The sequence below is a fragment of the Neoarius graeffei genome, chromosome 14, assembly GCF_027579695.1.
Source record: "Neoarius graeffei isolate fNeoGra1 chromosome 14, fNeoGra1.pri, whole genome shotgun sequence".
Taxonomy (NCBI): Eukaryota; Metazoa; Chordata; class Actinopteri; order Siluriformes; family Ariidae; genus Neoarius; species Neoarius graeffei.
The window spans coordinates 72,533,817-72,550,240 of NC_083582.1; the positions used below are offsets into that span (position 1 = coordinate 72,533,817).

A 16,424-nucleotide genomic window follows, 5' to 3' on the forward strand; every position below is an offset into this window, starting at 1 on the left:
CCTAGTGATTACTGATCGGCTCTCAGTGTCTCCTGCGGAAAAAACAATCACGTTTAGAAAAGAAATGAAAAGAAAAAAACATCCACTTTCAAAGCCGCTTCATAGTAACGAGTAACGAGGACCTTGATAGAAATGTAGTGGAGTGAAAAGTACGATATTTTTGTCTTTCAAATGTAGTGAAGTTAAAGTCATAAGTTTCCAAAAAAATACTCAAGTAAAGCACAGATACTCAAAAACTGTACTTAAGTACAGTACTCAAGTAAATGTACTTCGTTACTGTCCATCTCTGACTCACGCAGGGATGAGAGTTTTCTGCTTTTCGGCAGATTTCTGCTTTTTCTGAGTAAAAATCGACCTTGTTATATTATGCCAAATCCGTTGAGAATTTTTTTTTTTCATTTATTGAGTGGGGTTGGGGTATGTTCCTTCGTGATACTCAAGCGTAATTCATTCCTGCGACGATGTTACATGTTTACATTTTCTCCATCTTTAGTCTCGCTAAGTCTCGTGGTAGAATACATGTTCTCTACAATGTAATTGGCCAAAACATCGATGGCGAGAGCATGATAGCCAATCTTAACAATTCTTACAAAAGTATTCACATCTGTTCTATTTTATCGAAACTTGCAACTTGCACATGTTCATCGTCGCTGCTCTTCAAAAATACGTTTCTTTTTCGTATCGGCTTTTTTACTCAAAATGCCTCAATTTACTCAATTAATACATTGAACATGTATATGATAGTCAGTAAATCTGAATTAATGCTGACAGTTTTGAAAACTTAAATATTTCAAAAGACTTTTTGAAGAAATCATATGCAGCTAATGAGGACATGGGGAGAAAAGGTCAGTCACCGTAAGAAATTTTATTTAATATATGAACATTTTGATAATAATCGAACTTAAGTTTAATGTGAATTTAGTTTGTCATTTTTGTTGATCATGAATTATAACCATACCCTTGAATGTGGAATGTGATTTTATTTTGAATTCAAACAATACTCCTATTGATTTGAAACATATTTTCATGTAAATATATAAAAAAGACAACAGAGATTTTTTTATCTAAACCAGCTCAGATTGCAGGAAAAGTGGTTTGTAAGGCCTTATTTTTCAAAATTTTCCTGGGGGGGGTATCCCTCCATTGGCTTTGGGCGCCTTTGGCGCCCTCGCATACCTTTATCTTGTTTTCTGCTTTTTTGACAACCACCCACTCTCATCCCTGCTCATGGTATACAACCCCGATTCCCAAAAAGTTGGGACAAAGTACAAACTGTAAATAAAAACGGAATGCAATGATGTGGAAGTTTCAAAATTCCATATTTTATTCAGAATAGAACATAGATGACATATCAAATGTTTAAACTGAGAAAATGTATCATTTAAAGAGAAAAATTAGGTGATTTTAAATTTCATGACAACACCACATCTCAAAAAAGTTGGGACAAGGCCATGTTTCCCACTGTGAGACATCCCCTTTTCTCTTTACAACAGTCTGTAAACGTCTGGGGACTGAGGAGACAAGTTGCTCAAGTTTAGGGATAGGAATGTTAACCCATTCTTGTCTAATGTAGGATTCTAGTTGCTCAACTGTCTTAGGTCTTTTTTGTCGTATCTTCCGTTTTATGATGCGCCAAATGTTTTCTATGGGTGAAAGATCTGGACTGCAGGCTGGCCAGTTCAGTACCCGGACCCTTCTTCTACGCAGCCATGATGCTGTAATTGATGCAGTATGTGGTTTGGCATTGTCATGTTGGAAAATGCAAGGTCTTCCCTGAAAGAGACGTCGTCTGGATGAGAGCATATGTTGCTCTAGAACATAGGTGGCCAACCCGCGGCTCGCGAGCCGCATGCGGCTCTTTGCCTGGTGTCATGCGGCTCTCACCTTCACGTCCAAGTTGGTGTTCGTTTGTGGTTTTATGTGCGTTTTCGCTTCACTGCAGTTAATTACGGTTATTTTATCAAAGGTGCTTCGCTTGGTTTCATTACGGTATTTTCACATCATGACAAATGCGCAGGTGCGTTTGGGCGCGCAAGCCTGAGTAGTGGGTGAGTGCTCATTCAGTTTTGATGCCTTGAGTGAGAGTAGAGTATACTGTAAGTGTAAATAGTCATGAGAACACAGAACACATTGAATGAGAAGGTGTGTCCAAACTTTTGGCATGTAGTGTATATACATTATGTATTTGTTCATTTGTTTTCCAGTTATCAATTTGTGTGTGTGCGTGTGTTCTTCTTTCAAAAATTTGAGCATTGTATTATATTTTATCTATATTTGCACTTGCACTGATCACTGTTCCCAGTGCCTATGGAGCTTGTACTGTTTGAGGAAATTAAATTAGCACTTTGTAATTTCCATTTTCCGACTGACTGTATTTATTTGAATACTTATTTATTTGAATGCAGGTCTTGTGCAGGTCATGCAATTGAGAATTCACGCTGAATCAAAATGGCTTTTGCATTTTCGATGTTAAACAGGTAACTCCAAAATGCACTAGAATACAGGAAATTGCATCTAAGAAATCCAAAATTTTTCAGGGGAGGCCCCCCGGAACCCCCCCAATGGGGGGAATCCCCACATGTAAACAATGTCTGCCTTTGTGCCCCACCTACAATTTTCTTCACCAGTCGCCACTGTTGAAAATGACTGGCCTGTGGTCTTGGTACTGCAGTAAATGTATCATCATGTTGGTGTGGGGCATTGGTTAAGTTGGAGTGTGACATCAATGTGGCTGTGTGTGTGTGTGTGTGTGTGTGTCCGCACGCGCAGAAGGAAGGGTAATATTTGTGTGCCCATGTTCATGTGCCGATGTGGCTCTTTGCCGTAACACAGTAAGAATTGTGGCTCTTGGGCTCCGACTGGTTGGCCACCCCTGCTCTAGAACCTGGATATACCTTTCAGCATTGATGGTGTCTTTCCAGATGTGTAAGCTGCCCATGCCACACGCACTAATGCAACCCCATACCATCAGAGATGCAGGCTTCTGAACTGAGCGCTGATAACAACTTGGGTCGTCCTTCTCCTCTTTAGTCCGAATGACACGGCGTCCCTGATTTCCATAAAGAACTTCACATTTTGATTCGTCTGACCACAGAACAGTTTTCCACTTTGCCACAGTCCATTTTAAATGAGCCTTGGCCCAGAGAAGACGTCTGCGCTTCTGGATCATGTTTAGATGCGCAGATAAATAAAGGTAAATAAAATGCGCAGATAAATTTAGATAAATAAAGGTCAAATAAAAAAAAAATCAAAGATGCGGCTTCTTCTTTGAACTATAGAGTTTTAGCGGGCAACGGCGGATGGCACGGTGAATTGTGTTCACAGATAATGTTCTCTGGAAATATTCCTGAGCCCATTTTGTGATTTCCAATACAGAAGCATGCCTGTATGTGATGCAGTGCCGTCTAAGGGCCCGAAGATCACGGGCACCCAGTATGGTTTTCCGGCCTTGACCCTTACGCACAGAGATTCTTCCAGATTCTCTGAATCTTTTGATGATATTATGCACTGTAGATGATGATATGTTCAAACTCTTTGCAATTTTACACTGTCGAACTCCTTTCTGATATTGCTCCACTATTTGTTGGCGCAGAATTAGGGGGATTGGTGATCCTCTTCCCATCTTTACTTCTGAGAGCCGCTGCCACTCCAAGATGCTCTTTTAATACCCAGTCATGTTAATGACCTATTGCCAATTGACCTAATGAGTTACAAGTTGGTCCTCCAGCTGTTCCTTTTTTGTACCTTTAACTTTTCCAGCCTCTTATTGCCCCTGTCCCAACTTTTTTGAGATGTGTTGCTGTCATGAAATTTCAAATGAGCCAATATTTGGCATGAAATTTCAAAATGTCTCACTTTCGACATTTGATATGTTGTCTATGTTCTATTGTGAATACAATATCAGTTTTTGAGATTGTAAATTATTGCATTCCGTTTTTATTTACAATTTGTACTTTGTCCCAACTTTTTTGGAATCGGGGTTGTACAAATGAAATATTGAAATGTATTCAGATTTATTAAAGACATTATTTCAGTTCACAGAAAAACAAACACAAGATATCAAATTCTACAATAACTTGGTAAAATAAACAGTCAGATAGAAACTGATAAAATGGATGATTTGACAATAAGAAACTGTTTGATTGGGAGATCGGACAGTAAGGGCCAGGTTTACTATTGGATTGAGGTATTCCATTGTAGATTTTGAGGTGTGTTTTGGATCATTGTCTTATTGTAGGACCCGTCCTCTTTTTGAAGGTCATATTTGTTCAGGTGTCGCTGCATAGTAGAACAGTGCACCACCACTCCAGGGTCTGCTAAATCTTTCTGAAGGTCTTTTGCAGTCAAACAGGGGTTTTTATTTGCCTTTCTAGCAATCCAACGAGCAGTTCTTTCAGAAAGTTTTCTTCATCTTCCAGACCTCACCTTGATCTCCACTGTTTCTGTTAACTGCCATTTCTTAATAACATTACGATCTGAGGAAACGGCTACCTGAAAACACTTTGCTACGTTCTTGTAGCCTTCTCCTGCTTTGTGAGCATCAATTATTTTATTATTCAGATTGCGAGGTAGTTGCTTAGAGGAGCCCATGGCTGTTGATTTTAGGGACAAGTTTGAGGAGTCAGAGAATTTATACAGCTTTGAAATCTGCATCATCAATAACGTCTGCAGAGAAAATTATTGGTGTCAGCCTGCCCTCCATCCAAGACCTGTACCTGTACAGAGTCAGGAAACGGGCAGGTAACATCTCTGCAGACCCATCACACCCTGGTCACAAATTGTTAAACTTCTCCCCTCTGGGAGACGCTACAGAACACTGTACGCAAAAACAACCAGACACAAGAACAGTTTTTTCTCTCAGGCTGTCTCTGTGATGAACAGCTAAAACCGGACTCAAATATCAGTAACGTCACCTGTGAAATATCTGTACACTCATACCGTCATTCTGTGCACACTGTATATTTATATTTACTTAGGCTACGTTCACACTGCAGGCTGAAGTGACTCAAATCCGATCTTTTCGCCCATATGTGACCTGTATCCGATCTTTTATTGACAATATGAACGACACAGATCCGATTTTTTCAAATCCGACCCAGGACGTTTGGATATGTGGTCCTAATTCCGATTCCTATCCGCTCTTTTCATATGCGACTTCAGTCTGAACCGCCAGGTCGCATTCATCCGACTTACACGTCATCAACAAGCCACAAACGTCACTATTCTGCGCTGAAGTAGGCGGCGGGTCTCTCAAAAAAGTTACAACAACATGGCGCATAATCACGGGCGCAGATAGAGGGTGGGACGAGTCATATTTAAATTCACCTCGTTCGGTCCCCCCCACTTATAGGGAGGAAAAAACGTCTATGCTGTCTTTCTTTGCATAAGGCAAACCTCACGGAAAAATCAAAAGACTAATTACCATTCGGTTTATTGAGGTGCACAGCAGTGTATACATAGTTGCAACAACTCACATAAAACAAAACAAAGACTGATATTCGGTTGGTTGAGCTGCACAGACTGCACAGGTTGCGAGCTCGAGCTTGGTTGCTATGGTTACTAACAACAAGTTTGACAGGCATATCGGGGTTGGGGTTGGTTTGCTGGCAGCTTTGTCCCCCCCAGTTTTTTGTCCCCCCCCCCCCAGTTCAAAAAACGTATCTGCACCCCTGCGCATGACATCAATGCGAGGGACGCTCCGGGCTGTGAAGGTTCTGAATCTTCTCAATGGAAGGACGCAGAGGTTAGGGAGCTGATTTCCATTTGGGGGGATGCAGCTATTCAAGCTAGATTGGATGAGTCATACCGCAACCGGGCGGTTTTACTTCCGTAAACACTGGCCATGCTCACTGTGTGTGACGTCGTCGTATCCTGCAATGCGCATGCGGAACACTTTTAGGTCGCTTTTCGTTCATACTGAGGATCACATACAAGTCGCATATATTTGTTAATGTGAACGACCTCACAAAAAAATCGGATTTCACAAAAAAATCGGAATTGAGCATTAAGCCTTGCAGTGTGAACGTAGCGTTAGTCATCCTTGCACTATGCACCATTTTGCACCAAAAGATTAAAAAAAATCCTTGTCTATACATATATTTACCCTTCTACATGTACATAGCGTTTTGTTTTTGTCTACGCGTTTTTATCTGTTTGTACTAAGAGAGCGAAGTGAAACCGGAGTCAAATTCCTCGTGCGTGTTCACATACAGTACCTGGCAATAAAAGTGATTCTGATTCTTTCCTCACAAAGAATTTGAACAAGCCACAGCTCAATAAGCTAATTAAGGTCTGGAACCTTGGTAAAAGTTACCTGAGAACTCAAATGTATTGGGGTGCCCAAACTTCCGCATGGTGTTCCTTTTCTTTTTTCACTCTCCAATTGTACAGAACAAAAATAATACACAAATCCTGCAGAAAACGCTGAAAAGAAATGTGTCGTCTTTACCTTTATGCCTTTTGGTGATCAGTTCATCTTCTGCTCACTTAACTATTCACAGTAACAGACATTTTCAGTAAGGGTGCCCAGACTTTTGCATGCCACTGTATGCCAAGTCACATAAAATAATTTGTTTTGAAATGTAGAAAATAAATCAGTATTTCACCTGACCTTTGAACAGTTTTAGACCAAACTTCGTAGCAACTTGAGTGCTTTTAGGAACAGCGTTTTATTTCATCATTTGTAATTCTTCCTCACTTATGGTGACGAAGTGATCGGCCGCCATTTTGCCGATTTGCTCAAGGTGATTATCGAGAAATAGTCCGAATTTACTGACCAATCAGCTGTGTATTTTTACTAATAGGATCTACTAGATACGTTTCACTATATTCACAATATTTTCAATCGCTTAAATCTGTTTTGTTTTTGTTTTTTGTTTTTATGCCTCCGCCACCATAAGGTGCAGGAGGCAGTATGTTTTCGGGTTGTCTGTCTGTCCGTGCGTCCATCCGTCCCGAAACCTTGTGAACACGATATCTCACAGACTAATGAAAGGAATTTCACCAAACTTTCACCATTTGTGTAGCCTAGTAAACTAGACCCACCCGCCTAACGGCCAAAAATATTTTTGCCTAGCGAGTGGGTCTAGCCTCGCACCATATTAGATTAGATTAGATTCAACTTTATTGTCATTACTCAGTATAAATACAGGGTAACGAAATGCAGTTAGCATCTAATCAGAAGTGCAAATAGCAGAAATGCAGTATAATACAAATACATACAGTATGTGCAGATAAGCAATATGTACAGATGAATGCAGCTATGTACAGCTAGTGCAAATGAGACGGTTATAGTGAGTAGAGAATGTACAGATAAATAAATAGGATGTTCAGTAGTTCTGTGCAGTATATGTACGGTAGTTAAGGGAGAAGTAATTACAGGTAGGGCTATAAAAAAGGGTGGTTATAATTATAATTATCCTTAAAGCTATATACAGAAGTAGCTAACTTGCTATGCAGATGTCTTGTGAATATAAAAGAATAAGAGTTGAATAGGCATACAGAATATACACATATACATCTGTGCAGTATATGTACAAAAGTTATGGGAGAAGTATGTACAGGTAGGGCTATAAAAAAGGGGTGGTTATAATTATCCTTAAGGCTATATACTGAAGAACTAACTTGCAATACAGATGTCTAGTGAATATACAAACAATAAAAGTTAAATAGGCATTCAGAATATACACACTTCAGAATATACAACACCACACCCCGGGCATCAAATCGTGCCCGCCAATCACAACGCAAGGTTTTTGTTTGGATTCTTTGGGCGGGCTTTTGCAGGAGTGACGACAAGGCTGCGCGACGCTGGAGAAAGCACAGCAGGAAAGATGGCTACGGCTAGTGAACAGCGCTCGTTTGACTCCGCTTTGGAATCAGTTTTAGAAGAATCAGACTTGGAGTTTTTGTTGAAACATGAGCAGGAAGAGGCTCTCCGCTCATTCCTTTTCAAGAAGGACGTTTTCGCCGTTTTGCCGACCGGCTATGGCAAAAGTCTGATCTACCAGCTGGCTCCGCTCGTAGCCAAAAGGATGGGGCTAGTTTGTGCAGTACGAAGAATTAATAAACAGCTTTGAAACATTACTTTTTGATTGTTTCTTATTTTCCCGTTATTTTAAATTTAAGGGAAATTATTTCACCAAACACCACTAAATAAAAACTCTCAAAAACAGTTTAAGCAAACCCTTGAAAAACACTTGGAAAAAAAAAGAGTGTATGTGGTACAGACTCCAAACTTGTGGTCATTATCTCCAAACTTCTTAATATCTAGAACCTGTTTATTAATTAATACGCATTTTGAAAAATTATTTATTTCAAGGCCTCCCCCACTGCTTTCTGTCGCTCTGACTACGTCACAGTCACTGTTGCGCTGATTGGTCAGAGCGTTGGCCTATACGCACAGAGACGGTTTGAAAGACAGCGGTTTGTTCCTCCCACACCCTTCGGAAATGTCTACGGATCGAGGCCAGACTAAATATTCACATTTAGTCTGGCTTGCCAGGCTAGCATTTGTGCGCTTTGGGACAAAGATGAAATGATTAGATTTTGAGATCAAAAGGTCGAAGGTCAAGGTCACTGTGAGGTCAAATGTCTGTCCGAAAACCTTGTGAACACAATATCTCCAAGGCAAATGAAAGGAATTTCACCAAACTTTCACCATTTGTGCATTTGGGGACAAACATGAACTGATTAGATTTTGAGGTTAAAAGGTCACAGGTCAAGATTACTGTGAGGTCAAATGTCCATCCCCAAATCACAACTTAATAAGGCGTGTAGTCTACCAGGCGGAGGCATCCCCATCGACGCCGTTGGCGTCGAGTCCTATCTAGTTTTTTTTTTTACAGTGTCCAATGCACTTGCTAAAACTTATGAAAGATTTAATATTGTTGATCACAATTAATAAGCTAGTGAGCTACTCGTGGGTTGGCGGTCGCGCTTTCCTTGAGATTACGCAGCTTCACCTGCAGACCATCATTCCTGACCAGTAAAGTAAAAAAAACCGCCAAAAAACCAGCATTGTTGGTTTGGATTTTACTTTGATTTTCTGAACCGTGACCTGTACATTCAGCACAAGACATGATATCAGGAAATGCTGGTGATAAATTCTTGATTGGATATTTATAAACTGGAGGTGTATTAACCTACATGGTTCAGGTGTTGTTTCCCAGTCATGGAAGGCCACTTAACTGGACTGGAGTCATTTTCTAGAACGTTCCTGAAACAAACCAGGAAATGCCTAGTGATTAGCTGATGTGAGATCAGTGTGTTCAAGCAGGAGAAGATGTAAACTGTCGCGTAACGAAGCCAGACCATTAGCTGAGTAATATTTATATGTTTTTAGATGTGAATCGTAAATGAAGTTCATCGTCCTAGCGTATTAAACGCGCCGTGTCTTTTTTTTTTTTTTTTTTTAACAGTGGATGATGTCCAGGTCTCCTGTTACAGGATCCTAAACAGCCTTTACTCACTTGGCACCAGTAAAAGCATCTACGTAGAAAGGTAATGAACTCCCTGCACAGTGATGTATGCAGTGCCTTGCAAAAGTATTCCTCCCCCTTGGTGTTTGTCCTGTTTTGTCGCATTGCAAGCTGGAATTAAAATGGATTGTTGGAGGGTTAGCACCATTTGATTTACACAGCATGCCTACCACTTTAAAGGTGCAAATTGTTGTTTTATTGTGACGCAAACAATAATTAAGATGGGGGAAAAAATGAAATCTGGAGTGTGCATAAGTATCCCCCCCCCCAAAGTCAGTACTTTGTAGAGGCACCTTTTGCTGCAATTACAGCTGCAAGTCTCTTGGGGTATGTCTCGATTAGCTTAGCACATCTAGCCACTGGGATTGTTGCCCATTCCTCAAGCAAAACTGCTCCAACTCCTTCAAGTTAGATGGGTTGCGTTGGTGGACAGCAATCTTCAAGTTACACCACAGATTCTCAATTGGATTGAGGTCTGGGCTTTGATGAGGTCATTCCAAGACATTTAAATGTTTCCTTTTAAGGGCCCGTTTACACGAGGACGCTGTCGGATAAAAACGACTAAATATTTTATCGGAAGTGCCTTTCGTCTACACGGGGACGGCGTTTCCGAGGCTGAAAAACGGAAAAAATTGAAAACGCCTTCCAGAGTGGATAAGTTAAAAACAGCCCCCGTTGCATATCCGGCTAAACTACCCAATACGCGAAACTCTGCTCGGATCTGCTCACGTCGGGTACGCGTTTACGTCATACATATGTCATGTACTGTACATGTCAGCCCGGGAAGTAAGAAAGTAAGTAAAAAAGTAAGAGCATGTCTGATTACATCGATCCAACGGACCTTCAAGCTGCTCTGGCAGCTTTAATAAACGTCCAGGAGTCCTTCGAACATCTATACCGAATCTGCACATATACCGTTAATGAACAGAGGCGGGTATAGCATGCTCTTACTTTCTTACTTACCGTAGCCAGAGTAGTCAAAGTTTTCGCGGCGCAGATGTGCAGATCAGACAAGACGGAAGACGTTGCGCATGCGTGCAGACATAGCGGAGGTCTTTCACAGCACCACTTAGCCGCCTGGCATGCACATCCAATTGAATTCCACACATTTATGCGTCACCGTATAGACGCAGATTTCCTCCTTGAAAACGGTCGTGTAGACGCGGAAAAAAGTGAGAACGAAAACGGACTTTTGCGTTTTTGTTTCAGACCGTCCCCGTGTAAAGTGGGCCTAAACCACTCCAGCGTAGCTTTAGCAGTATGTTTAGGGTCATTGTCCTGCTGGAACGTGAACCTTCGTCCTTTTTTCTTCGCCCTTCGAACCTTGGCTTTTTTCTGGCCACTCTTCCATAAAGCCCCGCCCGCTCTGTGGAGTGTATGGCTTAAAGTGGTCGCATGGACAGATTCTCCCATCTCCGCTGTGGATCTTTGCAGCTCCTTCAGTGTTATCGTTGGTATCTTTGTTGCATCTCTGATTAATGCCCTTCTTGCCCGGTCTGTGAGTTTTGGTGGGCGGGGCCTTCTCTTCTCAAGTTTTGTAATATTCTTTCCATTTTGCTATAATGGATTTAATGGAGCTCCGTGGGATATTCAAAGTTTGGGATATTTTTTATAACCGAACCCTGATCTGTACTTCTCCACAACTTTGTCTCTGACCTGTTTGGAGGCTCCTTGGTTTTCATGTTGCTTGCTTTGTCGTGTTTTAGAGTCAGGGTCCTTCCAGAACAGGGTGATTTATACAGACATCATGTGACACTTTGATTGCACACAGGTGGATCTTAATCAGCTAATTATGTGACTTATGAAGTGAATTGGTTGGACCAGCTCTTATTTAGGGGTTTCATACAAAAGGAGGTGAATACTTACGCACACTCCAGATTTTTTTTTTTCCATCTTAATTATTGTCTGTGTCACAATAAAAAACAATGTGTACCTTTAAAGTTGTAGGTATGTTGTGTAATTCAAATGGTTCTAACCCTCCAAAAATCCATTTTAATTCCATCTTGTAATGCGACAAAACAGGACAAACACCAAGGGGGATGAATACTTTTGCAAGACACTGTAGTGTATAAGGAAGAAGACTTCACTTTATCATGAGGCAGCACACTGTATATGTACACTATTTACAAGCCACATATTTCCTTTCTTTAGTAATTACAAGAGACTGTAAACTCTGTCTGTTGTACCACGAGATGTGTCCAGGATAAATATCCGCCATGTTATAATGAGTTATTTGTAAGGAAATGACGTGAGCGTTTTTAACACTGTGTTGTGTAGACAGCGGCCTGCTCTTGGTGAGTGTCTGGCTGCGTTCTCTGGCGCGTTCCCCGTGGCCTTCCTGGAACCACATCTCAACAAATATAACAGCTTCTCCATCTACAACACTAAAGGCTCCAGAGAGAGGACAGGTGAGCGGAGATGTTCTGTTCATCAGCTTGTTTTACTGACAGAATGGCATGTTTTACTGTTTTGTTTTGTTTCTTTTCCCTCTCTCTCAGCGTGCGGTCTCCCAGCTCAGGTGGAGGAGGTGTGTCCCCTGGTCCCATCCCTAGAGAAAGCTCTGGAAGAGATCATGGAGTTGGCCGAGTCAGGAATGCGCTACACTCAGATGCCCCATGTGATGGAGGTGGTGTTGCCCATGCTGTGCAGCTACATGTCTCATTGGTGGGAGCACGGGCCTGAGAGTAACCCAGAGCGCGCCGATACGTGCTGCACCTCACTCACCTCTGAGCACATGAACACACTCCTGGGAAACATCCTCAAGATCATCTACAACAACTTGGGGATCGATGAAGGCGCCTGGATGAAGAGACTCGCTGGTGAGAGAGGAGAAAGTTCAGATTATACCCTTTATTTGATTTGTGGAGATATGGATGCTTTGTTTCGTTATCTGATCATTATATAGCAATGACTGCAGATTTTTGCCGAACAGTTGTCATAAAATAAAAAAATCATCAGAGAAGCAGTGAAGTTTCATGGCTAGGCACGTCGACTCCGCTTGCTGGTTTTCAACTCAATTCTGAGAGCATGAAAACAGTAAATAGAGAAGAAACTTGAAAAAAAAAAAAAATATATATATATATATATATATATATATGGGCGGCACGGTGGTGTAGTGGTTAGCGCTGTCGCCTCACAGCAAGAAGGTCCTGGGTTCGAGCCCCGGGGCCGGCGAGGGCCTTTCTGTGTGGAGTTTGCATGTTCTCCCCGTGTCCGCGTGGGTTTCCTCCGGGTGCTCCGGTTTCCCCCACAGTCCAAAGACATGCAGGTTAGGTTAACTGGTGACTCTAAATTGACCGTAGGTGTGAATGTGAGTGTGAATGGTTGTCTGTGTCTATGTGTCAGCCCTGTGATGACCTGGCGACTTGTCCAGGGTGTACCCCACCTTTCGCCCGTAGTCAGCTGGGATAGGCTCCAGCTTGCCTGCGACCCTGTAGAAGGATAAAGCGGCTAGAGATAATGAGATGATGTATATAAAACTCCTTCTCACCCCCGGCGGGGGGTATCCATGTCATCCTCAAGCTCGGGTCCTCTACCAGAGGCCTGGGAGTTTGAGGGTTCTGCGCAGTATCTTCGATGTTCCTAGGACTGCGCTCTTCTGGACTGAGGCTTCAGATGTTGTTCCTGGGATTTGCTGGAGCCACTCTCCCAGTTTGGGGGTTACTGCCCCAAGTGCCCCCACTACCACGGGGACCACGCAACCCTTGACCTTCCACATCCGTTCCAGCTGCTCTTTCAACCCTTGATACTCCTCAAGTTTCTCATGTTCCTTCTTCCTGATGTTGGCGTCAGCTGGGATCGCCACATCTATCACCACCACCCTCGTCTGCTCTTTGTCCACTTTGTCCACTGGCTTTGGTTAGCCAGGATCTGTTTGTCAGTCTGGAAGCTGAAGTCCCACAGAACCTTGGCCCTGTTGTTCTCAGCCACCTTCTGTGGAATGGCCCATTGGGACTTGGGTACTTCTATTCCATACTGGTTGCAGATGTTCCTGTATACTATCCCAGCCACTTGGTTGTGCCTCTCCATGTACACTGATCCAGCTAGCATCTTACACCCCGCTACTATGTGCTGGACTGTTTCAGGGGCTTCTTTGCACAGTCTGCATCTTGGGTCTGATCTACTCTGGTAGATCCTGGCCTCTATGGCTCTTGTGCTTATGGCCTGTTCTTGTGCTGCCATGATTAGTGCCTCTGTGCTGTCTGTCAGTCCTGCATTATCCAGCCACTGGTAGGATTTCTTGATATCAGCCACTTCCTCTATCTGACGGTGGTACATGCCATGTAGGGGTTTGTCCCTCCAGGTTGTCTGTTCCTCCTCCTCCTCTGCACTCTCATCAGGGTTCTGCTGCCTGAGACATTCACTTAGCAGTTCATCCTTTGGGGCCATCTTTCTGATGTATTCTCGGATTTTTGATGTTTCATCCTGGACCGTGGTCTTGATGCTCACTAGCCCTCGGCCTCCCTCTTTCCGCTTAGTGTATAGTCTCAGGGTGCTGGACTTGGGGTGGAACCCTCCATGCATGGTGAGGAGCTTTCTAGTCTTGATATCTTGAGATATATATATATATATATATATATATATATATATATATATATATATATATATATGTATATATATATATATATATATATATATATATATATATATATGTGTGTGTGTATATATATATATATATATATATATATATATATATATATATATATATATATATGTGTGTGCGTGTTATTTACCAGCTGGGAGGTCTGTATCGTGAAATGCCATGCCCGAGGTCTTGAAAGTACTGAGCAAGGCCCTCTGGGCCGAGGTCACGGTATTTCACCATACGGACCGACATTAAGCTGGTAAATAATATATTTATTTTTTTCTTTACCAAATTCTAACAGAAAACGAGAGCGCCCGAAAGGGAAAACCGAGCCGAGCCGCCATTTTGAATCCTCATTCACGGCTGTAATGCAAATTGCTTCCTCCTCGGTATACAAGTGCACTTCCATGGCAGGAAAAAAACTACATTTTGCCGCCTATGTCGTCCCCTATTTATACAAATAGGAGTCATTCAGGATTCAGCCATGTTTTTGCTTGGCATTAGCAGCAGTTAGAGGTTTTTAGCTTTCTCCTGAAATGTTTTCTTTTATTTCTTCTTCCTCAGGGTAGTAAAACTCGCTTTCGCTGTGAACACTGTCGTTATCGCTATCCATGCTGTAAAATTAATGCTATTCTCCTGAGAAATGCTGGCAAAAATTTATAAAAGATTTTTGATAATCTTATAAATAAATCTTATAAAAAAAATATAAATGTTGACAAAAAATGCTACTTTGTTTGTTGTTGTGAATGAGCGAGTCGCCAGAGGTCCGTAACCGGGGTCCGTATCGTAGGATACGGACCCGCTCGCCAGCCAATCAGAGCGCAGGATTTGATGGAAACGGGACTGCAAAAAAAAATTAAGTTATTCCACGAAATCGAGTCGTACATGAGCTGATAGCCGACGAGGCGCGTAGCACCGAGTTAGCTATAAGCCATGTATGACGAGATTGAGTGGAATAACTCTTTTATTTTATACACATTCACTGGATTTTGAGAAAGCGAGCATTTTATTATTACTTTTTGCAAATTCGATGAATAAAAACTTGATACAAAATGTCCGATACAATCATTTTCACTTAGAATGTAAACAAACTGGTGAAATGACAGCAACAATTTGTGAAAAATGCTATAATAATAATTCTTGAAAAAAAAAGGATTTGTTCTTACCATTAAATGCTTTTATTCCATATTTTTGTTGATTTTTTTGTATTTTGGGGGGTTTTCTTCTTTAGGTTTTTTTCTTTTGGTGGTTGGCAAATCAACTTCAAGATGCATTACTGCCACCGACTGGTCTGGAGTGTGGAACAGGAGACATTGGGGAGGAAAAAACAAAGCAAAAATCCCCAAAACTGTACTCTTTTAGCTATTTCTGTTTCTTTTAAATACTTGATAATTTTTAGGGTTTTGTTTTCTAGTTGAGTTTTTATTTCGTCCTCGGTTGGTTCAGCAACATGCTCTGCCATTTTCTTCTTCTTCTTTAGGTTTTTTTTTTTTTTTTGCCAGTTGGCAAACCAACTTAAAGTGAGACTGCCTTTTGATTTCATAAAATCAGTGAAAATTCATCCCCTCTGAAATTTGGCCATTGTGATATACAGTATGTTTGTTTCTGTAATATCTCTCAGAATATTGGGCCATTCTGTGGCTGGGAAGTTATTTAATTTGAGGGTGTCCTAAACCGACTTCTAAGTCATGACAAAGTAAGGAAAGGACACAGCTACAAATGGGGAGTCGAAATATTTATTACAAAAAAAAACAAAAAACAAAGCAAAACATGTCATTGTAGGCAGAAGTCAGTCCAAGTGAGAGAGAGAGAGAGAGAGAGCAATGTAGATCCGTGCTTTTAAGCTGCGGAAACATTCATCCCAGGTGCTCCAAATCTGGCTGCCATGATCACCTCCCTCTCTTACCTTAAAGAACACACCGACACTTATCCACAACAACTGCAGAGCCAATGAGGCAGGGGCCATCACAAGGGGATTCCCTCGCAAATAATGTGCAGGAAGTCGCTCGCTTCGTGCAGTCAAGCAGACAGAGGAAGTCCGTGTGTGTGTGTGCGCATGCGCAGGTTTACCTTTGAGCGTGCACTGACAGTTCCATCATTCTGTCGCTAAACGAACAGCTGATCACACCGAGGTGCTCGCTGAGCGCCCATATTTATTAGTTTGATATTTCCTGCATTTCCTTTCCTTCGTATAGAACATAACGTCTTTTCTTCTCGCTTTCTTTCCGTTACTGTAGTCGGTCTTTCACATTTCATTCGCACACTCGTGTCCTCCATTTTTCTCTCCTGTTTCAAATTTGTATCCCACAATGCCTTGCGCGAACGGGGAAAGCCCACCACGTCATGCATGGCGTAGTATC

The 16,424-nt window shown here is 41.8% G+C and overlaps 1 protein-coding gene across 1 annotated transcript in view; it reads left to right on the top strand.

The window, feature by feature from the left end:
* ryr2a (ryanodine receptor 2a (cardiac)) overlaps positions 1-16,424 on the top strand; it is a 589,347-nt gene that overhangs the window by 428,987 nt on the left and 143,936 nt on the right. The window contains exons 66-68 of the mRNA XM_060940301.1: positions 9,420-9,501; positions 11,757-11,887; positions 11,978-12,298. Of these exons, the coding sequence (XP_060796284.1) occupies positions 9,420-9,501; positions 11,757-11,887; positions 11,978-12,298 (534 nt within the window). The remainder of the gene's footprint in view (positions 1-9,419; positions 9,502-11,756; positions 11,888-11,977; positions 12,299-16,424) is intronic.